This window comes from Oncorhynchus mykiss, chromosome 3 (assembly GCF_057628025.1).
Source record: "Oncorhynchus mykiss isolate SJ-2025 chromosome 3, ASM5762802v1, whole genome shotgun sequence".
Classification (NCBI taxonomy): domain Eukaryota; kingdom Metazoa; phylum Chordata; class Actinopteri; order Salmoniformes; family Salmonidae; genus Oncorhynchus; species Oncorhynchus mykiss.
This window is the reverse complement of record NC_143024.1, coordinates 31,688,738-31,714,671: the sequence shown is the minus strand read 5'-3', so window position 1 is coordinate 31,714,671 and position 25,934 is coordinate 31,688,738. Positions and strand designations below refer to the sequence as shown.

The window sequence follows — 25,934 nt, the reverse complement described above, 5'->3', positions numbered from 1 at the left end:
ATTTCTGAATGTTCTTCGCCCAGCATACACCCCTCCAACCAGACTTTTGCTTTTGATTTGCTGGTTGCAGAGTTCAACAGAGTTCAAGTGAAGGTCAAGCAAATCATAGAGAAAGCAGACTGTATTGCAATCATCTCTGATGGGTGGTCGAATGTTCGTGGGCAATGAATAATTAACTACATCATCTCCATCCCTCAACCAGTATTCTACATGAGCACAGACACGGGACAACAGACACACCGGTCTCTACATTGCAGATGAGCTGAAGGCAGTCATTAATGACCTTGGACCACAGAAGGAATTTGCACTGTGAACATCAAGGCTGCTTGCTCTAAAGTGGAGGAGTCCTACCCTCACATCACACCCATTGGTTGTGCTGCTCATGCATTGAATCTGCTCCTCAAGCACATCATGGCACTGAAAACTATGGATACACTCTACAAAAAGAGCCAAGGAAATGGTTAGGTATTTCAAGCTTTAGCAGCAATCTACCTCACCAAGCAAAGAAGAATAAGGGCACCACATTGAAGCTGTCCAATAACACCCGTTGGGGTAGTGTTGTCATCATATTTGACAGTCTCCTGGAGGGGAAAGAGTCTCTCCAAGAAATGGCCATATCACAGTCTGCCGATATGGACAGCACCATCAAGAGGATCCTCCTCGATGATGCATTTTGGGAGACAGTGGTAAGCAGCCTGAAACTCCTGAAACCTATAGCAGTTTCCATTGCACGGATTGAGGGAGACGATACCATCTTGTCTGAAGTTCAGACTCTGCTTGCAGATGTCAGAGAAGAAATCCGTACTTCCCTGCCCACTTCACTGTTGCTTCAAGCAGAGGAAACTGCAGTTCTGAAATACATCAAAAGCGTGAAGACTTCTGCCTGAAGCCCATACACGCCGCAGTGTACATGTTGGACCCCAAGTATGCTGGCAAGAGCATCCTGTCTGGTGCATAGATCAACAAGGTCTATGGTGTCATCACTACCATGTTTCGCAACCTTGGCCTGGATGAGGGCAAGGTTCTTGGCAGTCTGGCAAAGTACACTTCCAAGCAAGGCATTAGGGATGGAGATGCAATATGACAGTCGTGCCAACATATCTCATCAGCCACCTGATGGAAGGGACTTTGTGGATCTGAGGCTCTTTCCCCTGTTGCCTCCATCCTCCTCCAAATCCCACCAACATCAGTCACCTCGGAGAGCAACTAGTCCTTTTTGGGAACACACACAACAAAGCACGCAACAGGCTGACCAATACAAGGGTTGAAAAATTGTTGGCCATCCAGGCAAATTTGAGGCTTTTTGAGCCTGACAACGAGCCATCCTCAACAAGTTTGGAAAATGACAGTGAAGATGAGGCCTCAGAGTCTGATGTTCAAGAGGTGGACATTGAGGAGGTCCAGGGAGAAGACATGGAAGCCTGAGAGGAAGACAACCAAAGCTTTCGTTTCTAGATGAATGTTGAAAACGTTTTGGGGAGATGCCATTCAATATTCCCTTTCTTTTGTTGGTCAGTGAATTCATCCCATGTGAAGAGACAACTGATTTAATTCAAGTTCAAATTAGTTATTTACATTTCTTTTGGAAGGATTTAATAATTTGCAATTATGTATACTTATGATAAGGTTTATGTCTGTCTCCATATGATATGATAAATACATAATAGTATTAATTTGCATATATTTCCGTTAATTCCAATTTTTCCCGTTAATTCCCACGTAAAATTTCCACCTCTGAATATTCCCCAAAATGTGCAACCCCAATCTTAGTTTGGATTAGGGTTACTGCAAGTAGTTACACTGTACTTACATTATAGCTACAGTGCAATTTCAAGAGCACCTTCAGACAGTATTCATGATCAATGTACAGAAGAAAAAAAACTGTTGCATGGTTACAAAAATCATTTATTGAAAAAAAAGAAAAAATTGCAGATCAAATAAAATGTGAAATTCTTCCTAAAACACAAAAAAGCAACAGCTTATAAAACTCAATTTTATTGGTTTCATATTATTCTGTTTAATTTCCAATTTTAACAACAGTTTATTAATGTAATAATTGATCTGTAGTTTACAAAATATACAACATTCTAGCCTCAAACTCAACTCAGGACCTCAAAGACAGTTCCTTTGTTTTTTTCCATTGTTCCTCTCTAATCAGTGACTGATTTAGACCTGGGACACTAGGTGGGTGCAGTTCATTATCAGGTAACACAGAAAACCAGCAGTCTCCAGACCTCGTAGGGTAAGAGTTGAATACCCCTGATCTAGAACATAAGTAAACATCTAAACTGAATTTTAAGGAGCTGGACAACCTATGAATCCATCTTTTGACAGACCAGTCTAGAATCCCGTGGTCCCTATTTTCATGCTTTACACTGGTTGGCTCTTTAAGTCTATCATTCAGTCATTCTGATCAATATTGATAGTACTTCATTTATAAAATATTATAATATTCACTTTTGCTTTCTTTCAACTACAATAGTAATGCCATAAAACATCTAGAGAGACAAGCTCATGTACAGTACTGCACATCAGATCTACTGTTGAGTACAACAACAAAAAGCTGTGCATTGGAGCCCCATGCAAACAACATAGAACACTTTGTGATTAAATAAACAATAAAATCATAGCAAATAGTCAGACTTTTTTCCTGAAAATGGAATAAAAGCCCATACCTCTTGTTCGTTACTCATATATCTATTGATTAGTAAACTATTTTACTAAGTCATGGTGATATTATTCACCAATAGTTACACAAACAGAAATGCTTCAAAAATTATTTTGTAATGTCAAGAAAGGATATGTTAGTAATCTTTTCTCTGAAGATTAAAATAAATATATTAAGAGGCATTATAAATCAAAGAATAAAAACATGTAAAGGTTGAACAACAGCATAGACAAGATCTAAATACCCAGAGCTTTGCAAAATAAACTAGAATGCATTCGAAATGGTACCCTATTCCTTATATAGTGCACTACTTTTGTCCAGGGCCCATAGGGCTTTGGTCAAAAGTAGTGTACTATTTAGGATACATACCTAATCACCCACCACCTGGAGAGGAGAGTCCCTTGGAGCCAAATTTTGTCATCCTTGGCCGGTGTTACTCATTGCACTATATCAAGGAGTGCTTGAATCCACTGCATCCTACAACATGGAATATATCATATGTAATAATCAAATATAACACTGACAGTAAGACAGCATGAGGCATCAATTCCATGTGGACAAGTATTAAAAAGTTTTAAAAAAATAAAAGAACAACAATTATTTCCTAAGATTATTATCATCAGCAAGAGCAGCTAATAAATATTCCAAAGCAACAAAAATTATTGGCACATGCTTTTGTACATTGATTCATCTTTCCAATTATTGCAACTATTAAAGTACAAATAACTGGATACATATACATAAGGACAATGATAAATTAAGGTGAAAGATAACATATATTATTTGGCTGCCTATGATGATTCTAATCAGCAAGATGTTCTGGAATCATTCTGGAAGATTCTTTATTGTCCTTGTGAGAGCGATGATGCTGCTTGTATAGTACCAAGTCTACCGTTCACTTGGACTGTTTTTGTGGGGGCATTGACCTGAATAAAATAGATGAAACATGAAAATCAGTGTTATTTTTGTACCAATTAAAAAATACCTGACATTGAGTTAAAGTTAAGAGTTCAGATCATGCAAGAAGTAGACTATTTTGTGAAGAATGGAAGTGTTTTTATTGTATTTGTCTCATTGGTTAATCTAACGGAACAATACATTTCTCAAGTTGCACAGCTCCACAGACTGTGGAACTACGTGATGGAATCTTGGTCTCCAGCTAGCACAGAATGTTTCCCAGGAGTTCTTTGTTCCGTCACAGACATGTTGCAACAAAAGATAAGGTAATACTAGGTGAGAAATGGTGGGTAGTCGCCTGGCTGGTGAGTTCCCATGTGAGTGCATGCACAAAAGGTCATGTATTATCACCTCCATTTGCTCTATCTGAAAACGTGGAATTGACAACCTGTAACTTGATGACTAAACTCACTCCCAATAACGGTCTCCCTCTTTTGTGGTGTTGCTAATGTATTGTTAGTGTGGTATCCTGCAGTACAGAAGATACTCTACCTTCTTCAGGCGCTCAGCTGCAGAGCCAGATCGGATGGCCTCCAGCATTGCATCCCGGGCCAGAGCGGGATTCCCCCCAGCCCCCGGGGGCTGCCCCATCATAGTGGGCTTGGGCTGAGTGGAGGGAGGGGCAGGAGGAGGAGGGAGCATAGAGGGGGGTGGAGGTGGCGGAGGCACAAATGGAGGAGGGGGAGGCATGGCAGGGAAGGCATCACACAGAGCTCTGTTCTCCTCCTCAGTCTTGCTGAACTTGTCAAGCTCCTCTGCAGCCTGGGATATGGTCTGTGGAGCGTAGAGAGGGGAACAATGGCAGTCCAGATACATAGACCCACTTGACGGCTGCTTCCACATGCACGCACACACACACACACAACTTCCCTCTTATACTTTGTTAACCCCAGTGGTTTACTAGGCAGCAAAACAAAGGTTAAAAAGCATTTCAAACAGCTTTGCTCTAAGTTTAACTGTCGCTAGCCTGGATCTACTTTAGCTCCACCAACTGAATTTAACAGGTAGCTAAGGAATAGAATCAGGAACTCCAATCAAAAATTCCATTATTTTTTATCAAACCTAAATTCCACGCTATTGCCCTGAGAACCTGATTTAGTAATGCAAATTTTTGAGATTCCTGCTGGTGAGCTGGGCAGGAACATTCTAGAGCTCACCACATCGGGCCTCCCTCACAACTACACATTTCCTCCTCTCATTTCACCATGGTCCTTACATGAAAACAAACCACATCACATTCAAGAGGAACGCAAATAGACTCATCTATAATAAACATAGTGCTGCTTGTTCTCCTGAAATGAGCTATTCAGTGACATGCAAGACATGCTACGTCAAGACATTGCAAAACCAATGCAAAACCCCGTCTGGCTCTTGGCTATAGCTTACCTTCCTTAGCCCTGCAGAGTTACTTTGGCCTCTAATGGCTGCCAGTAGCGCACATCGCTCATTCTCTTCCTCAACAAAGGACGATTTCTTCAAAGTGCTGCTTGCACTTGAGTCCGATATCTAGTCCGACAGGGAAAATAGAAACCAAATCCCTACATTACACCCATTATAATTAGCTGTAGACTTCCACTTAAAAAACAAAACAAACAGTGATCTTTGTCAAGTCAGCGTGACGGTCTCTCTATCTCACCTTTCTGAGCCTCTCCTTCCCATCCCCACACTGGATGGCCGACATCAGAGTGGTGTGTAGCGACGTGTCCATCTGGACCGACTTCATGATCACAGGCTTGAACTTCTTCACCGGCCCAAACAGACTGACCTGCTGGGGCTCTGGGAGGTCGTTGCTGGCAGCAGCTGCAGCCAATCGCGGTGGTTCAGGCTTCTTTGCCAGGGCTGGATTACCTTTTGGACCTACTGTCTCTGATCTGCTCTGTGCAGGTGGTGGACCCTGCGAGGGCTTGGAGATGGCAGGCACCTGTTTAGTGGTGGATTGTGGTGCTGGTGGTGGAGGTGTAATCGGTGTCTGCTGTCTGGGACTGGGACTGTTGGACCCATGCTGCTTATTGTTATTGGCCACTGTATCAGAGTCCAGTGACTTGGAGCTCCCTCCTCCACCTCGCAGGGTAGAACTGCTCCTATAACCACTCCGGTCCACTCCTTGCGTCGACTCACCAGAGACTACCTGTTTCTCTGCTGAGAGGTAGTCAGGGTAACATTTAGCACCGGCGTGATAGGATCCAGACCCAGAGCTGCTCTCCTTCTTCACTGTAGTAGATGTACCAGAGGACCGCTGTGGATTTACATGAAAGGATCGACCCTCTTTCTGATAGCTGTAACTGCCAGGTGGCTTTCTCATGGGGTCAGACAACTTTGCTGTTACTTCTTGGATGTTGTCAGCTTTGGCCATGGTGGGCTTCACAGCGTATTTAGCAATGGCTGAAGCTACGTACTGACTGGATGTTCTCCTGGACGGCTTGAGGAAAGAAAGGTTTCTTTTCTGATCTTGGAGAGTACCAGTGTTGAATTTCATAGGCTGCTGCTGCTGCACAGGCGTCTCTGAAACTGGAACTGGGGCCTTGCCCTCTGCTTCCTGTGAGACGTCCTTTGTTACCTCAACATCTTTGCATGTTTCCTTAGGTGTCATCTTGGCTACAGGTTCAGAGGCCTTAGGTGTTGCCTTGGCTGCAGGTGGGTCAGAGGCTACAACCCGTGGGGTGGTTTTAGGGACCTCAGGCTCTGGGCTTGGGGTCTTTGTGAAAGGGACAGGCCCTCTACTAGTGGGGACCGAAGGTGCAGAAGTGTCCTGCTTCTCTGTGGAGCTCCAGAAGGCTTTGGCTTTCCCCAGGAGGGGTGAGACGGAGTCATCTTTGTTGATTCCAGACTCAGAGGAACTGCCAAACTTGTTTCGGGCGATGGGCACTTTGACCATGTTACCCTGATCGTCAATTCTAATGGCACCTGCTCTCAGAGTGGCCGTGGCCTCTGCTGGCTTCTGAGGCTGGGTTGCAACTAATGGCTTGGGAGGAATGATGGTGAATGTCTTCATACCGAATCGAGAGACTGGGCTACAGGTGATATTAATTTGTGACTGTGAGGCAGTGTGGCCTCTATAGGTGGGAACCTCTTCCTCAGGGGACTTGGAATGGCTCTCCGGGACAGCGAGAGAGCTGTTGACAGGTGAGGCTTTCCTCTCAGCTCCCTCAGTGGACTCCCATCTTTGAACTTCTACTTTAGTCTTAGAGACCCCTGCTGTATGGTCTTTCCCCGTGGTGCCATTGGCAAGCTTCTTCCCTGGTGATTTGAGGCGCTGCGCAGGCTGTGGTTGAGCAGAGCTGACTTTGCTGGAGCCGTCAGACGTACAGGCGTTGTTGTTTTTGTTCTGTATGCCACCAACACTTGAATGATGATGACTGTGGTTCAGGTTTTTATTGTCTGTTGTTTGAGAGCTACTCATTAGTGTGGCTTGGTGATCCGTCATGCTCGGTGTCTCGTAGTCCTCCAGGACTTCATCTATGGCTGTGACCGGGACCTCCATATCCACCACAGACACCGGGATGTCATTGCTCTCAGTGGACATCACGTAGGGGTGCTCTTGCACTGAAACAGCATCTATGTGACTTATATCTAGTGGACATGGACAAATGAAAATACATGTGTTAGCCGGCCTCCTTAATGACTATACAACAAATATTTATTTTGGTCCTGTGCATCCATTGTGGTTTCCAGGATGTCTCCAGTATGTCATTCATGTGCATTTGATGGACAATAAAACATGTTCTCTTTGAATTTGTGTTCTACTGAAAGCTCACTTGCAAGATCAGCATCCAGATCAGCCAGAGTCTGGTTGAGCTGAGCGGTGAGCTCTGAGTCCTCGTCATAGATGTCCTTTGTTTTGCCTGCTTTGTCGTTGTGGCTGATATCACTGCTGTGTCTAAGGGAGGAGGGGGCAATACAAGTTAAGTTTTGAACTGTTCTGCAGGTAGCATAAAAGGAGAACTCAAGTTAACTCAAAAATGTGAAAGTTACATTTAGATGATGGTGGAGCCTGCTGCCCTTTGTGTTTGAGTTTATATTTCTTTCACACTTAGTTCAAGATGTCCACTGAGCATTCCTCTGTTTTATTCATGTGTTTATTTTCTAAACTAAAAAAGGCATGGGGGTTATATCCCTGCTCTTCTTGGCCAAGCCAAAGAGAACCCTCCTCCTGCATACTAGGTAAAGCCTATTTTCCTGAGAAAAATCCCAGAGCCCTCACTTTAGAGGCCAGCAGATTTAAGTGACGCTGCAGACTCTGGAAGGTAGCCCCTTAGCTTCAACACATGTTGACTGCAGTGACTCAGTCAAGAAGCACTGTTGGCGCAGTAAAACAGGCCTTTAAAAACAAGCCGGTGCAGAAACGTGCGAGACGTGAGATAGCTGACTAAATAGTGAGAGACGCGAGGCAGAACTGAGAACTGGGAGCGAGGAGGGAGTTGGTAAATCATAGGGAGGATCTGACTCGTTGGTTGACTGGGCCATCTAAGACTAGGTAACCATCCAATGAGAAAATCAGCTTTAGCTAGGGTCTGCAACTAGTAGTAGTAAGTGCATACGGGTAGGATAACTAAGAATGAATAATTGAAAAGCAGTGCTAAGTGTGCACCCTGAACATTGCCATGATAACGCAGTGAGCAGAGCAGGTGAGTGGCAATACAGTTAGAGTACCTGTGTCTGGAGCCCCACGTGGCACAGCCCTCGTCACTATCACTAGAACAGTCCTTGGTGAGGGGATGGATCATGGGGTGAGAGGAGCCAGAAGAGTCCAGGGAGAGGCTCCCGTCAGGGGAGGTAGGGTGAGTGGTGTCGGAGGCCAAGGGGGAGCTGACCAGGCCAGAGTCCTCAGCCATGCCCTCGGAGGCTGCATAGCCCTGATCCTGGAAGCTGCCACTGCTGCCCATAGATAAAGTCTCCTCTTCCTCTGTGTCTGGGGTCTGGCGTCCTGCCACAGAGAGCTGCCGAGAGTGCAGCCAAGCTGGGGTCCGGGTAGAGGGGTGGTAGACATGATCATCATCAACAACAATCATCAGTATTATTATCAGTATTATCGACTGACAGAAGAAAGCTGTATAATGAATCAAAATAAGCTAATATAGTTAATGTTATCTGTGGTCTATTGATAAGAACAGTTCACAGCAACAGCATGTGCATGAGAAAGGAGGGATGCAGTGAAGGGGAAGAGTGAGATAAATATTATTATACAATGTTAGCTAGACATACATTCAGAGACACACACACACACACACTTGTGGCTCAATGAAACCTCTACGCTGATGAGCAGGCTTAAACATACCTTATGATCCTGTACTCAGTATTTCCCATGAACGATATTGACATGTTGCATTATATACCGTAGTCCTATGGTCTCCCACTTGGCTTTGGAGCAAAACATTTAGATTGTATAACGTCTCACTTATCATCAAGCCAAAAGCAGGAGCATTAATGTATATTCCATTTCTTAGGTTTACAGTATTATCCAGCCAGCATGCAGAGCACATCACTGAGAAGTCGTTAGAGAGATGATTTAAAGCCCCCTAACCCCTGAGTGACCTTGGCTCCAGTGTGTGTGTGTGTGTGTGTGTGTGTGTGTGTGTGTGTGTGTGTGTGTGTATGTGTGTGTGTGTGTGAGAGAGAGTGAGAGAGAGCGAGAGATAGAGAGCTGGGCCTGTCAACTTCAGGCAGAGCTGTAATGGTGAAGAGAGCCTGTTCCTGGAGATCCAGTGACTCAAACAGTGGTCTTCCCAACCCTTTCCCAGCACTGGCTTAGTCATGCCAGCTGCGACCACAGCCAGCACACACACACACTCTCCCTAATCACCAGGCACACACCGACTTTACCCAAAACAGCCAAAAACACTCTCGCACACAACCTCAAGCACATGCACAGTATATCCCTATCCAAAACAAAATCTTACACAAACATGAACTCATGCTTGCTCCCATCACATAAACCCAAACCATGCACAAACCAAGTCAAGACACTCTGGCAGTAACTCTCTCTCTGTGCCAGTAACACTCTCACCCACATCCAGTCATAGACATCTATCATCTCTCTTTCCACAACATACTAAAACACACTAAGCCACATTACCAGCACACACAAAACAAAATCCCAATCACAAATAATTTCCTCATGGCCTCAATAAACAAGTGGTCTTTAAAGTCTTTAATGTTAAATGAAATGATAAAATAGTAATGTTTTCATGCTTGTCCATTTCAAGGAAATCCTTGATGTCAATGATCTGTCATGCTAATTTTGCACTTGTGATGATAAACATGTTTTTAAAGTGCTTTTTTGTACGATATAACACAATTAAAAACCCATATGAATGCTGATATTGACAAAGGGACTTAAAGGAGGGCTGAATATCTGGATAGGCCAATACAGAATAGTTATTTATTTCACTCACTAAAAGCTAAAAACATGTAAACAAGAGTGTCTTCTATATAGCTATCATAACTTCTCACCACTGATATGTTGTCGCAGTGAAGCAGCTTCTCACAAACCCACTAATACTAACCAATGTCCCAGGAGTTCTTCTCAAAAAAAGGATGACCCCTCCACATAAAAAAAGTGTAATTGATTTATTGGTCACTCCTTAATGGAGACAACCAATCAGCATGCAGAGAAAAAACAGCCTGGTTTCTAGATACTAACCATTACAAACACTAAGCAATAATATAGAAATCTATACCACCACCATCAAATCATTGATTTGGAGATATCGTATGACTTTCCTTATACCCTCATTTCAAAATGTCTCCATCAATCACTCCACACTCAATACATGTATGGCTATCTCATCTGCACTTAAAACAGCCTACTGAACACACATTCCTGTCCCCATCAGCCCTCACACATCAATCTCCTCTTAGTTCTCTACTGTACCAACCACTGTATAACTAGCTGAAATACAAAACGGCTTATAGTTTATACTGTATATTAAGACATTTATAAAAACAAGCCACAAACACAAGGAAAAGGAAGCCCCATTCCACAATAGAGGGATTTGAAAGCATAGAGATGGGAAAGAAAGTCAGTTCAAGGGGCAGTTCTAAGAACAGAATAAGAAGGATGGAAGGAGCAGAGGTCCGGCAGGAAGAGACGAAGGTGTAGAAGAAGCGAGGGAGGAGAGGAAGACAGTGAGAGGACGGCAGGCCAGAGAAGTTTGTCTGTCTGTCTGTTCACCGAGGCTTGGAGAACGGGAAACGGACAGGGGCACAGCAGTAGACTGTGGAGGGGAGAGGCAGAGAGAGGGAAAAGAAGACATAAGATAGAACTAGGACAGGGTAGATAAAGGTGTTCTGGAGCCCTGGAGAAAGAAGTTGCCGCTATCGTAGCCTGACAACAGAAACATAAAATCACAGCCCTTTACAGACAGCAGGAGATAAAAAAACATGGGATGAAAACCTCACAGGTTGATTAACGTTGCGTCTTAAAATGGCACACTATTCCATATATAGTGCATTAGGCCCTGGTCAAAAGAAGAGCATTATATAGAGAATAGGGTACCATTTGGGATAGAAGGAACTTTACTGTCACAACTGACTTTCAGCATTGGGCTCAGCTGGCCTATCAGCCTGTCTGTTACAAAGGCGGCCTCATAACTGTTTAACTGACTGCAAAGGAGATGAACCACGTGGAAAGCCTGGATAGAATATCCACATGAGCTGGACTACACATTAACAGCCTTGTCTCAGGATGGTAGGTTGGTGGTTGAAGATATCCCTCTAGTGGTGTGGGGGCTGTGCTTTGGCAAAGTGGGTGGGGTTATATCCTTCCTGTTTGGCCCTGTCCGGGGGTGTCCTCGGATGGGGCCACAGTGTTTCCTGACCCCTCCTGTCTCAGCCTCCAGTATTTATGCTGCAGTAGTTTGTGTCGGGGGGCTAGGGTCAGTTTGTTATATCTGGAGTACTTCTCCTGTCCTATTCGGTGTCCTGTGTGAATTTAAGTGTGCGTTCTCTAATTCTCTCCTTCTCTCTTTCTTTCTCTCTCTCGGAGGACCTGAGCCCTAGGACCATGCCCCAGGACTACCTGACACGATGACTCCTTGCTGTCCCCAGTCCACCTGGCCGTACTGCTGCTCCAGTTTCAACTGACCTGAGCCCTAGGACCATGCCCCAGGACTACCTGACATGATGACTCCTTGCTGTCCCCAGTCCACCTGACCGTGCTGCTGCTCCAGTTTCAACTGTTCTGCCTTATTATTATTCGACCATGCTGGTCATTTATGAACATTTGAACATCTTGGCCATGTTCTGTTATAATCTCCACCCGGCACAGCCAGAAGAGGACTGGCCACCCCACATAGCCTGGTTCCTCTCTAGGTTTCTTCCTAGGTTTTGGCCTTTCTAGGGAGTTTTTCCTAGCCACCGTGCTTCTACACCTGCATTGCTTGCTGTTTGGGGTTTTAGGCTGGGTTTCTGTACAGCACTTTGAGATATCAGCTGATGTACGAAGGGCTATATAAATACATTTGATTTGAAAACTGTGACACACACACAGAGATTGATTTCAACATGTTAGTCATTTAGCAGAAGCTCTGAACCAGAGCAACTTACAGTACATGGTACTGTTCCCCTCTGGGACTCAAACCCACAACCTTGGCATTGCAAGCACCATGCTCTACCAACTGAGCCACACGGGACATTCAACAACAACTATGAAGTTCAGGGAGGGAAGCAGCACTGAAGAAGGAGAGGAGTTAGAGGAAGACATGAAGGTTGGAAGGAGAGTGGCTGGCTGCCGGAGGGAAAGGCAGCCCAATAGTAGAGGTCAGCTGGGATGAAAGACCTACACTGAGGGGCCTCCTCCATGTGGTTCTCTGGTGAGGCATCGGGGGAGTCTGGGTCTGAGGGAGGGGGAGGGGGAGGCGGGGGTGAGGGGATGACTAACTGGGGGAGCTCCCGTACTGGGGTTCGCAGAGGTTTGAGTGGCACTGGACGCTCAGCACCTAAAGAAAAGGAAGGAGGCAGCAACACTGGGTGTTAGAATGGGGGAAATCAATCGGCTTGAGAAAGTTTCATTCAAAAACACAAGTTCTGTATGATCATTCAAATAAAATAAAACAGGAAATACAACTGTTAAAAATAATATTGCCTTTGTTCATCATACTGTGCAGAATTAAATTACTTTTTTTGAAAACATTAAACAATAAGCAAAATATACAAGGCAATCAATGAATGGCTACATTAACAAATTACTGAAAGCTGCTTATAATGCTTAATGTATGTGGGGAAAGTACAGTAAAGCTACTCGCTTGAAGAAAAGCTTCTCAGTGGCAATTGTGTTGCTTGCTGATCAGAGTCTCTAATCAGAGCCCCTTAAACAGAGCAGAGCAGAGATCACATCAGACTCTATGCCCCCAGACTCCAGCTAAGGGAGATAGAAATAGAGCTTCACAAAACACTCCAGGCCAGGGCCGGACTACCCCATTTGGGGCCCGTTTTAGAAAAACGGATTCGTTTTTTAGGAAAACAGCTAACTTCCTGCATTTCAACACGTTTTGTAAAGCTATTCTACACATTTTGTCATGAGTCTGAGAATATGTTGCAATTGTAAAGCTAATTTCCTGCAATTCCACACTTTTTGTCCCGGGTCAGAGAAAAATGTTGCTGCTTGATAGCTAATCTCATGCTGTTGTTCACATTTTGCCATGAGGCTGAGAGAAAATATGTTGCAGTTTTAACCTTTTCACCCGTGAGTTCCAAATATCTCTAACGGTCGCCCCAGCGTGATTTGTTATGCACCCAACGTTAGAATGCACTGTTCCAAAATATGATTGATGCGCAACAGGACAGTTAACCCACACTGCCTGCTAATTATCTATAGGCTGTTTCAACTTGTCAATTTCAAATTATTTTCTAACAACAGTTTGAGTTGAGGTGTGTTCCGCTGCCTCATTAATTCACATAAAAGTAGCACATTTCACTGTAGCAGACAATTTATGTTTGAGGCTTTACTGAGCCGGACAAACCTCTCTCTTCGAGGAGAGCCCAAGCACCTCCCCAGTGTTTCCACAGATCAAATATGCAGATATTTGCGCAGTCTTACAAACTTTTTCCCCCTGGCACATTTCCTGGCTGGCGCTCGCATTGCCTTCATTGTTGTTTTCCTTACCAATAATAACTTTGGACATGTGTGCGTTCCTATCAAAGTAAGTGCCTTATTTTCTGTATATCGTGTTGTCTTTTCTACTGCAGCATACAGTATGTATGTATTGAGCATAATGTATTTACAGTTTTATTCATGTTTTCAAGTATTGGTGACAAGTAATGCATTCCGATTATTGCATAGATTGTAATGGACACCTTTGATGTATGTAAAATACTTTTTTGAAGGTTGTACTGATTGTGATGAGCTAATGCTAAGCTATTTGCCAGCTATGTGTGATGCCATGTTTGTTGACATTATACAATGCATTCTGGGTGTCACGTAAACATCTGTCAGACAAAATATGTTATAATGAGGAGAAGGAATGGTTCCCAAATCTTTCAAGTAAACTTCTGGAATTGAATGAAGGGAAGTGAATGATCATAGACAACATAACCCCTTCAACATGCATACTGCAAACAGACCAAACTCATCTTGCCTCCTCTTATTATCTTTGGTTGACGCAAAAAAAAAAAACAGTGTGGCGCGCACACACTACCCATCGCCGGATTACATTAGATTTTTAGAATGCGTTTTACTCAATTATTTAGATCAATGGTGAGCTCACCCTTGATGTGATGAATTGTACAGTGCCTTGCGAAAGTATTCGGCCCCCTTGAACTTTGCGACCTTTTGCCACATTTCAGGCTTCAAACATAAAGATATAAAACTGTATTTTTTTGTGAAGAATCAACAACAAGTGGGACACAATCATGAAGTGGAACGACATTTATTGGATATTTCAAACTTTTTTAACAAATCAAAAACTGAAAAATTGGGCGTGCCAAATTATTCAGCCCCTTTACTTTCAGTGCAGCAAACTCTCTCCAGAAGTTCAGTGAGGATCTCTGAATGATCCAATGTTGACCTAAATGACTAATGATGATAAATACAATCCACCTGTGTGTAATCGAGTCTCCGTATAAATGCACCTGCACTGTGATAGTCTCAGAGGTCCGTTAAAAGCGCAGAGAGCATCATGAAGAACAAGGAACACACCAGGCAGGTCCAAGATACTGTTGTGAAGAAGTTTAAAGCCGGATTTGGATACAAAAAGATTTCCCAACCTTTAAACATCCCAAGGAGCACTGTGCAAGCGATAATATTGAAATGGAAGGAGTATCAGACCACTGCAAATCTACCAAGACCTGGCCGTCCCTCTAAACTTTCAGCTCATACAAGGAGAAGACTGATCAGAGATGCAGCCAAGAGGCCCATGATCACTCTGGATGAACTGCAGAGATCTACAGCTGAGGTGGGAGACTCTGTCCATAGGACAACAATCAGTCGTATATTGCACAAATCTGGCCTTTATGGAAGAGTGGCAAGAAGAAAGCCATTTCTTAAAGATATCCATAAAAAGTGTCGGTTAAAGTTTGCCACAAGCCACCTGGGAGACACACCAAACGTGGAAGAAGGTGCTCTGGTCAGATGAAACCAAAATTGAACTTTTTGGCAACAATGCAAAACGTTATGTTTGGCGTAAAAGCAACACACCATCCCCACTGTCAAACATGGTGGTGGCAGCATCATGGTTTGGGCCTGCTTTTCTTCAGCAGGGACAGTGAAGATGGTTAAAATTGATGGGAAGATGGATGGAGCCAAATACAGGACCATTCTGGAAGAAAACCTGATGGAGTCTGCAAAAGACCTGAGACTGGGACGGAGATTTGTCTTCCAACAAGACAATGATCCAAAACATAAAGCAAAATCTACAATGGAATGGTTCAAAAATAAACATATCCAGGTGTTAGAATGGCCAAGTCAAAGTCCAGACCTGAATCCAATCGAGAATCTGTGGAAAGAACTGAAAACTGCTGTTCACAAATGCTCTCCATCCAACCTCACTGAGCTCGAGCTGTTTTGCAAGGAGGAATGGGAAAAAATGTCAGTCTCTCGATGTGCAAAACTGATAGAGATATACCCCAAGCGATTTACAGCTGTAATCGCAGCAAAAGGTGGCGCTACAAAGTATTAACTTAAGGGGGCTGAATAATTTTGCACGCCCAATTTTTCAGTTTTTGATTTGTTAAAAAAGTTTGAAATATCCAATAAATGTCGTTCCACTTCATGATTGTGTCCCACTTGTTGTTGATTCTTCACAAAAAAATAAAGTTTTATATCTTTATGTTTGAAGCCTGAAATGTCGCAAAAGGTCGCAAAGTTCAAGGGGGCCGAATACTTTCGCAAGGCACTGTAAATAGTTATTTCTAGGGGGTTCCAATTCACATTGTGGTTTCTGTTAGCTAAATATGACTGCTTGTGTTACGTCAAATCTTTCCTCTGTTAGCACTAGGACTAATGTAGCCTACATTTTCCGGTTTGCATGATTGTGTTATGCTGTCGCTACTTCTGTGAATGTCTGAACATTGCATCCAAAAATAAACTGGTCACATTCAGGACATAACTTTGTAAGGACTGTGTTTGTGCAAAATGTCTCTGTGAAAAAACAGTGTGGCCAGCTCAAACGCTGACTGTTGCATCAAATCGTAACATCCAGGTGTTTTCAGAACAGTAGGCCACTTGACAAAACAAGAATCTCCATATCTGGTGTTTTATGTAGAAGTGTATAATCACAATTAGTCAACTATAGATTTTCAGAATATTGTCATCTTGGATTTCCATATTAAAAGGGAGTCTGCTTTGACTCATATCAGTGATCACATACATAGTATGAGCACACAGCGGCAGTAAACTCAGAAACATTCAGAGAAATCTGACAGAAATACTGATGGCAATGGGGGGACTGGAGCTGAACGGCCTGCCACGGGAGTGTAACTGTGTGTTGGTCCTAAATAGCACCCTGTTACTTATATAGTACCACTACTTTTGACCTGGGCCCATAGGGCTCTTGTCATAAATAGTGCCCTATAAGGGAATAGGGTGCCATTTGGGATAAAACCAGTAACAGGCTGATGTAATGGCAGCCAGTGCTGAGCGATGTGAGCAATATGTCAACGTATGCCTCACGCATTCCTTACTCAGCAGCTGATGGACTGCAAGGAGTAGAGCTGGCCGTGGGAGTGACTGACTCTGTGCCTCAGCCCCTTTAGATGATTGACTGTGTTCCAGGTGTGACAGCTAGAGCCACAAAAATATGTACCTAGCTACGGGACTTAACCGCACACAGCAGATTAAGATGAGAGATTCCCTATTGTCAGCACTGAAGATAACGTAACACACCCTTCAGAGGCTAACAGATGATCTGCAGGCCCTTTAAAAACACACACATACACACACACACACACACACACCACAATGGGTGGGTGGATTGATTGAAACAGCCCCAATTGAGTGGGTTGAAATCTCTGTTTTTTTCCAGACAGAAAATGTATTTTAAGATGAGAATCAACGATCGAAAAACCACCTATTAGAAATAGAGCCTCTGTGCCTGAGCCAAACATTTTAAATTGGGTAGAGGGACTGTTTTTTCACTATGATGTGAGAGAGAAGCAGAGCAGAGCAGAGCAGAGCAGAGCAGAGCAGAGCGAGAGCGAGAACAGACGAAAAGAGAACAGACGAAAAGAGGAAAAGAGCACAGAGGTGCAGTGTGAGAGTGTAGAGAGATATCTGGGTTGCACTATTCCTGCTAACAGAGCCAAGAGGTTCTTTCTCTCCACACAGTTGGAGAGGCAGGAAACAACAGCGCTCACATACATTTTAGAACATAAACAATGATTATCTTTAGCCCACGGTGGTTAAATAAGGGGAAACATCTAAAATCCCTGTAGTACATCATCCCTAATTGATGCATGTCATCTATTTATTTTACAGACTGTACAACCGATGATGTACAACCCATAAATATACAACTTCAGATCAGAACATAATGATTTGTTTTGTTATGTTTTGGGGAAGTCTAGTTGTTCTGCCTTGTGAGCAATAGATAGGTTTGTCGGTCTGACAGGGTCTTCCCAGCAGAAGTCTATTAGAAAGGTCTATGGATCTGACAGGGTCTTCCCAGCAGAAGTCTATTAGAAAGGTCTGTGGATCTGACAGGGTCTTCCCAGCAGAAGTCTATTAGAAAGGTCTGTGGATCTGACAGGGTCTTCCCAGCAGAAGTCTATTATAAAGGTCTGTGGATCTGACAGGGTCTTCCCAGCAGAAGTCTATTAGAAAGGTCTGTGGATCTGACAGGGCCTTCCCAGCAGAAGTCTATTTGTTCTGCATAGTGTCTTGGGAGTAGCAGAGGGGAGGGAGGCACACCCAGGTCTATAAATCAACTCCCCAGAGCTGTCTGCTTTAAGTGTGTCCACTGCACTAAAAACTTCATCCCTCAACCTCTCTCATCCTCTCCAAGCTAAATAAATCTGGTCCACTTCAACTAGTTTCAAGAAAAGACATGGAGAATAAAGCAATCGATTTAACTGTAGTCTTGTGCATGTTGTTCCCTTGTTAGATTAGGTAGGACAGTGATTATTTTAGGCTGGAGAAATGTCATATTCTACAGTATAGTGCATCAATAGGAATAGCGAGCCTAATAGCAATGCTATTTCACCTGGTTTACTGAGGAAAGATTGTACAAAACGTAAGGCATTCAATCAAATCTGCAGCACTGCAATCCCGGCCAACTCCTGTCCTGTGACATAGTTTTTTTAAAGTTTATGCTGCCTTGGGTCCCTACTGGCTAAATTACTGTACAGGTATCATGTCTACCACCAGTGACTCAGTTCAGGTTCAGGGGAACCCATTATAGTGAAAAGTGGAAGCAATCCTTGAGGGTGTTCTCCAATTGGGTTAAACCATTTGGGTGAGATCATTAAGGAGCCTACCTAGGCCAGGGTTGTTACACTGTTATATGACTGCTATGACAAACATCTTGTGAGTCAGTGCTCAACATGGTGCAAAGCACGTTCTGTCCCTTCATCTACCTCTGAACACTGACTGGAACAGCCTGCGGGTTGACGGGAGAGAACTCAAATCAGCCTCTTTACATTGAATATATGTGTACTGATGATACTGACCCATGGCACTGTGTCTGTTGTTCTCTTTCTCGTCTAGTTTCAGGCCAAGAGCAGACTCTCCTCTGGTCTCCTCCGGTGTGGTGCTGCGGGACGAGTCGGGGGTGGGCTTGGCCTTGTCAGTACTGCTCCTGGGGGCGGAGTCAACCTTTTCAACCTTGCTGGTAGGGGCGACATTGACCATAGTCTTGCTCCTGGGGCCGGTGTCAACCTTGCTGGGGGTGGAGTCTTGGGAGGAGTCAGCCATGGCAGCAATGTTGATGGGGGTGGAATCAGGGCCGGGCTTGGACACATCAGCCCTGCTAGAGGCGGAATCAGAGTCGGCCATTGAGGTGTCAGCGACAGAGGTGCCGGCGGCGACCCCACTACTGCTGCTGCTGTAGACAGACCCATTGCTCAGCTCAGAGCCAGAGTCCTCCTCCGCAGGCAAGCTGGGGGTAGGCGAGCTGGGGGCTGGGGAGGGAGAGGGGGCCATCTGGACAGAGGTGTGAGGTGCTGGGGTGCTAGGAGCTGGGGTGACAGAGGTAGCAGGGGTAGGAGGGGGTGCTGGGGCCTTCCTCTTCCTCAGTGTACTCTCTGAGTCAGGAGCCCCCTGAGAGAGAGCGAGAGAGAGAGAGAATGAGTCATGGGCTTAACAACTCCCCCTAGCCGTGACAATATACCCTATAAATAATTTATTCTTGGACATCTTCACTGCTCATTATCATTATTAAAAGGTGCACCGCGCAAAATCGTGCCGCCATTTCCTGGTTGCTAAAATTCTAATAGTTCACCTAATTTCAATGTATGTTACAAAACAGGCAATCATTGTACCATCTAAACCGATGTGAAATATCTTTTCCATAACCAAAAATATAGTATTTTTAGCTGTTTGAAGCTGGTGTACAAAACCCAAAGTAAAAGATGCAAAAACAAAACTTAAGAATGGGAAGCATAGAAATAGAGCACATAGAACAGATCAAATGCTTATTAGACTTGCTTTCAATGAGAATGACATAACTAACATTTCTATGTGAATTTGGTCAGGTTGCCAAAAAGTTACATATTATTGCTGCCTTATACAACAAAACAATGTGTGACTCATTTAATCTCAACATATCCTCTGATCCTTGAGGCATGGACATAACACTTTCAAACATTTTTGGTAGCCATTTCAAATATTTTCATGGGAATCAAATCAAGATTTATTTATATAGCACATTTCAGACATGACTGCAACACAGGGCGCTTCACAGGAAAAAACATAAATAAAAAACAATGAAAATAAAAACAAATATTTACTACACAACAAACATAAGTGGATAGAAACTAAAGAACAATAAAAACGGAAACACTAAAAAAGCATCCTAAGGAAAAGGTGTGTTTTAAGATCTCTTTTAAATATGTCCAGTTTCAGCCCACCTCATGGTCTCTATCAGGCTATTCCAGAGGCTGGTGGCATAGTAACTAAAGGCTACCGCTTCATGCCTCTTGGTCCTAGGCTTTGGGATAATTAAAAGGCCAGTGCCAGAGGACCTGAGGGACCTACTGGGTAGATAACTCAAAAGCATGTCTGACATGTACCGAGGTGCACAATCATGGATTGATTTAAAAACCAATAGAAGAATATTAAAATTAATTCTAAAACTCAGAGGCAGAGACTTTAAAACGGGTGTAATGTGAGCTCCCTGTCTGGTCTTGGGCAGTACCCATGTTGCAGCATTCTGCATGTTTTGCAGTTGACCAGTGACTTTCTTGGCCAGACCAGACAGGAGAGCATTACAGTAGTCAAGCTGCTTGTAACAAAAGTATGGATGAGTCTCTCTGTATCAGCCTGAGATAGAAACGGTCGCACCTTTAGCAATGTTCCTCAGGTGGTAAAAAGCTATTTTGGTCACATTCTTAATGTGTGATTTGAAATTTAGATCAGAATTGAACATGACCCAAAGGTTTTTTTATTACCTGGTATTTTCTTTGTTGCCCGTGAATCTTATTTGACCGTAATGTTGTGCGTGACCTAAAGCTTTACATTGATCAAAAAAGGTGTTGTGTGAGTTTGGGCGCATAAGCCACATCTCAAAATAGTTGTGATAGGAGAAAACTGAGGATGGATAAACAACACTGTAGTTACTCCACAATACTATTCTAGTTCACAGGTTGAAAAGAAGGAAGCCATTACAGAATACAAATATTTCATAACATGCATCCTGATTTCAACAAGGCAATAAAGTAATACGTCAGAAAATGTGGCAAAGTAACATTAAAACTTCAATTCTAAAATAGTCATTAACTTTCTGCCCTGAATACAAAATGTTATGTTTGGGACAAATCCAATACAACACATTAACTACATTTTTTAGCCCTTTTTCTCACCAATTTCGTGGTATCCAATTGGTAGTTACAGTCTTGTCTCATCGCTGCAACTCCCGTATGGACTCGGGAGAGGCGAAGGTCAAGAGCCGTGCATCCTCTTAAAACATAACCCAACCAAGCCACATTGCTTCTGGACACAATGCCCCACTTAACCCGGAAGCCAGCCAGCCACACCAATCTGCCTAGAAGGCCAGCATCCCGGAGTCGCCTCTTCACTGTTGATGTTGAGACGGGTGTTTTGAGGATACTATTTAATGAAGCTGCCAGTTGAGGACTTGTGAGGCGTCTGTTTCTCAAACTAGACACTCTAATGTACTTGTCCTCTTGCTCAGTTGTGCACCAGGACCTCCCCTCTCCTCTTTCTTTCTGGTTAGGGCCAGTTTGCACTGTTCTGTGACGGGAGTAGTACACAGCGTTGTATGAGATCTTCAGTTTCTTGGCAATTTCTCGCATGGAATAGCCTTAATTTCTCAAAACAAGAATAGACTGACAAGTTTCAGAATAAAGTTCTTGTTTCTGGCCATTTTGAGCCTGTAATTGAACCCACAAATGTTGATGCTCCAGATACTCACCTAGTCTAAAGAAGGTCCGTTTTATTGCTTCTTTAATCAGGACAACAGTTTTCAGCTGTGCTAACATAATTGCAAAAGGGTTTTTTAATGATCAAATAGCCTTTTAAATTGATAAACCTGGATTAGCTAACACGACGTGCAATTGGAACACAGGAGTGATGGTTGCTGATTGTGGGCCTCTGTACGCCTATATAGTTATTCCATTAAAAATCAGACGTTTCAAGCTACAATAGTCATTTACAACATTAACAATGTTTACACTGTATTTCTGATCAATATGATGTTATTTTAATGGAACAAAAATTTCCTTTTCTTTCAAAAACAAGGACATTTCTAAGTGAACCCAAACTTTCGAACGGTAGTATGTATATATATATATATTATTATTATTATTTTTTTTTGCTAGGTAGCGTTAGCTTGCGCTAGTCGGCTGTACCTGCGCCAAAACGCCGGTATTTTTCATCCTATAGCTTGTTCTCCATCTTCTTTTTAAATAGTGAGTCAACATGTTTTCAGCACTTTTATTTCCATGACTGATAAAAAACATTTTCTCATGCTCTCTCTTGTCTCTCTGCAGCAGACATAGTGAACATCAATTCGCAATATCAAATTGCAATACTATAGAATCATGATGTTGTGATAAATTCTGCAACCACAGTGAGAATTGCAATACATAATGTATCAGCACCTACGTAATCGTGATAATAGCGTATCATGAGGTCCCTGGCAATTCCCAGACCTAATTAAAATGGGTCAACACCTCCTTATATCTTCGACAAATTTTCCCCCTGCTACAAACTATCTGTACTACTACTACTGTCATCTGTCTGCATGTCAACTGGTGAGCTGTTTATGAACTCAATGACCCAGGCCTCCAGTACAGAGACCTTAGATATGGAAAGACTGCACACGTTCTATCCTTCCAAATGGCATCCTCTGTGACAGCCCTGGGGCTGCCCATGCTACCTCCATTGTAAAGTAGTCATCCAGAGCCCTTTATCTTTATGGCAGAGACAGACAGCCATTACCCTGGTATTACTATTCACTCTACCACTGACAGACTGTAACTCCCCATGCTTCCTCATCTTACATGCTCCATTAGATCCACAAAGTTGACCTGACACAACTCACTGTCTCAAAACTATCCAGTAAACGTATGGTCCAATGAGAAATATTCATCACTCTCTAAAGTGTGTGTGCAAATGGTTTATATTGCTGTCGTTATGCTTCCAACATATATATCAGATTTAGACGGGAGCTAAACCATTGCCACGCAGGGTTATTAAATATACTAAGCAAGGGAAGCTTTGGTCTCCATTTGGCCAATCTTATGTACATGTTCCGTTCCCCAGACTTAAATTGGCTCCTCTAAATCCCAAAGCACACCACTCAGCCACTTTAAACAGTAATCCATAGCTGAGCAACACAATCAATTCCCCTGGTATGTTTACACTCCAGTACAACTGTAGTATGGAGCATTCATAGAGAATGGCCTGATTACAGCCTGTGAGAGGACACCGTCGCTTCGTTCAGCTGCACTGTATTGTCTTTCACTCTGAAGAGCATCCAATCAGTCACACACGTGCACCCACATGGTCATGCACACATACATACTCACACACGCACATCCATCTTCATATCCCAGTCAGTCCTCCATTACAGCTTCAACTTTGCCCCACATAATATGGTATGCCAGAGACCGACAAGTATGAACGGTGGTGTGATGGTGGAGTTGGTGGAGGTGCATACACAGTTCAGGGAGTTTACGCAACTCAACCTCTAAAGAAGTGCAAGGTGGCGGGCAGTAAGTAACACAGCGTTCCAACCACAATGACTCAATCCCAGAGAAACACCACATGCCTTTTCTTAGAATAGAAAAATAAAAAAGGACATTGACTTACTTCAACCACGTTCAAGGAATAAAAAAAAAAAAAGTTTTGACAAATCATGTATGGCTTGTTGCTACTTTCATCGCAATTTCGAGCCTGAGGTGATTTTCCATGAGCCATGCCCAAACTGCTGTGCACTCTCCCAGCTCTATCTCCCAGCTCTACTAACTCTATATCACAGACTGTATCAAATCACATTGACTATACACTGATGTGCTGCCACTCAATGCTGTCATTCAGTCAAATATTTCTATAGCTTTTCTACCCCCTAATCCTGCAGGAATGCTAGCTCACTCCTTAATGGTTGACTTGGTCTATGTCCCAAATGGGACCCATAGTGCACTACATTAGACTAAAGCTCTATGGGCCCTGGTCAAAAGTAGTGCACTATTACGTGAATAGGGGGATGCAGGCTCAGTCCCCTGGCTGCCAAAGCTCCAGCTTTTGAATGACTCAACACAGCACACCACTCCAGAGCTGGCACAGTGAATTTAGAGGCTCTTTATGGTCAGACCACACACACACAGAAAAAGGGGCACGCTTGCTTACACACACATCTGTAAGTACGTGCACACAAAGTACAGTATATCAGTGCTCATGGCATAAGTCCACTTCAAATAGAGAGCCAATGTACCACTGTAGACGAAGTGTGGACTACTCTGCCAACTGTAGTGAAAATATTCCATTATATCTTTATCAGTGCTGGATAGGACTTTGTCTGCTAAAGTTAAGATTACATTCCAACATAAAACCACAACAATGATAGGTTTTTTGTCTTTCTTTTAGGTACAAAACAATTGTTTCAAAAACTTAACTGTGAGACTGAGATTTGGAAATAATAATGATTTAAATGTGAACATAAACACAAAACACAGCTCCAAACAAGCCCCATTATCTCCAACAGGAGGAGAGAAGCTCATTAGAGCCAACATAACATGGTGAAAAAACAACATTCCCCACAACATTTCTGTGAGAAGACGCCACCACTACTTCATTAGATTGACACACACACACACACACACACACACACACACACACACACACACACACACACACACACACACACACACACACACACAGAGAGAGAGAGAGAGATGGTAGACTACACAGTTCCAGTGGGCTGTTTGTTTTGGCATTATGGGCCTCTTCCTTTGTTCCTGAGAACACAACGTTTTCTTCCTTAGGAAAGAGGAAAGGAGCATGACAGAGAGACTCCCAAATGGAACCCTATCCCCTATATCAGTGTTTCCCAACCCTGGTTCTCGAGTACCCCCAACAGAACACTTTTTCATTGTAGCCCTGGACAAACACACTTCATTCAACTCATTGAGGTCTTGATGATTATTTGACAAGTTGAATCCGGAGTGCTAGTCCAGGGTTACAATAAAAAGTGTGTACTGTTGGGGGTACTCGAGAACCAGGGTTGGGAAACACTTCCCTATATAGTGCCCTACTTTTGACCAGGGCTCTGGTCAAAAGTAGTGTACTATATAGGGAATGGGGTGCCATATGGGACACACACTAAATCTGCACTCAAAACTATTAGAGCTGCCCATGCTTCTGTTTGCCACTTATTTTAAATCACACTGTTCCACAGTAGAGCCTGTCCCACTGAAACATTCCCAGTGTTGCCTAATACATACACTAGCAAGTTTGCATGAAGTGAAACAACACAACCTAAAATAAACTGCACGGCCTTAAGTGATAGAAAATAATTTACAAAGTAAATAGAGGTTGTCAGCAGATGGGCTGAAAAACCAAAGTAGGCCCCTTGAATAGTCCAATTCAGAGAGGCGTTGAGTAAGTTAAGGCTTCCACACCAACCATTCTCACTCTAACTCAAAGTGTTCTGCAGCCACATGGTTTACTTGTGTAGCAATCATGTAGGCCTAACTGAGGGATTGCAAACATATGACTCAGATCACAAGCTTCCTCTTAAAGGAATCATGTGTGACCTTCAAAAAGTGTGACCTTATACAGAATGTGGAACATTTTAAAACACTACTGATTAAAACCTTCATGGAGGATTCCCCACAAATTCAATAAAAATAAATAAAAGGACCACAACTATTACTGAGAATGGTACCATCAGCCCAATGTAGAAATATCCAAACCTTGCAAAATTGTAAACAGACAACTTAACTTGTATCTTGCTAAAACAGATTAAAACGGTAGGCTACATTAAAGTGGATTAAAATCGCTGCAGTACAAAAAGCCAATGACGGATTGCTATGAAAGACTAAACCGCTCTTGGTTCAAATTATGACATCTCCCTAAGGAATGGTTTATGCAGGTAATGGTAGCCATCTCAATCAATCACACTTAGCCTGTGCTGCCAGCTATCCCCCTGATGGGATGGAGTCTGAGGTTACGTCCCAAATGGTACCCTATTCCTTATAT

The 25,934-nt window shown here is 43.2% G+C and overlaps 1 protein-coding gene across 15 annotated transcripts in view; it reads right to left on the bottom strand.

Annotated features, from left to right (window-relative positions):
- Window positions 1-1,979: 1,979 nt before the first annotated feature.
- Window positions 1,980-25,934, bottom strand: part of LOC110512735 (protein cordon-bleu) — a 69,152-nt gene continuing 45,197 nt past the window's right edge. For all 15 annotated transcript variants that reach the window (XM_021592925.3, XM_090228239.1, XM_090228226.1 and 12 more), the window contains 8 exons: window positions 18,725-19,313; window positions 12,406-12,561; window positions 8,276-8,582; window positions 7,381-7,502; window positions 5,262-7,195; window positions 5,012-5,131; window positions 4,118-4,399; window positions 1,980-3,594 (listed from right to left, as the gene is read on the bottom strand). In XM_021592925.3, coding sequence (XP_021448600.3) covers window positions 3,511-3,594; window positions 4,118-4,399; window positions 5,012-5,131; window positions 5,262-7,195; window positions 7,381-7,502; window positions 8,276-8,582; window positions 12,406-12,561; window positions 18,725-19,313 — 3,594 coding nt within the window. In that variant the 3' untranslated portion in view covers window positions 1,980-3,510. The remainder of the gene's footprint in view (window positions 3,595-4,117; window positions 4,400-5,011; window positions 5,132-5,261; window positions 7,196-7,380; window positions 7,503-8,275; window positions 8,583-12,405; window positions 12,562-18,724; window positions 19,314-25,934) is intronic.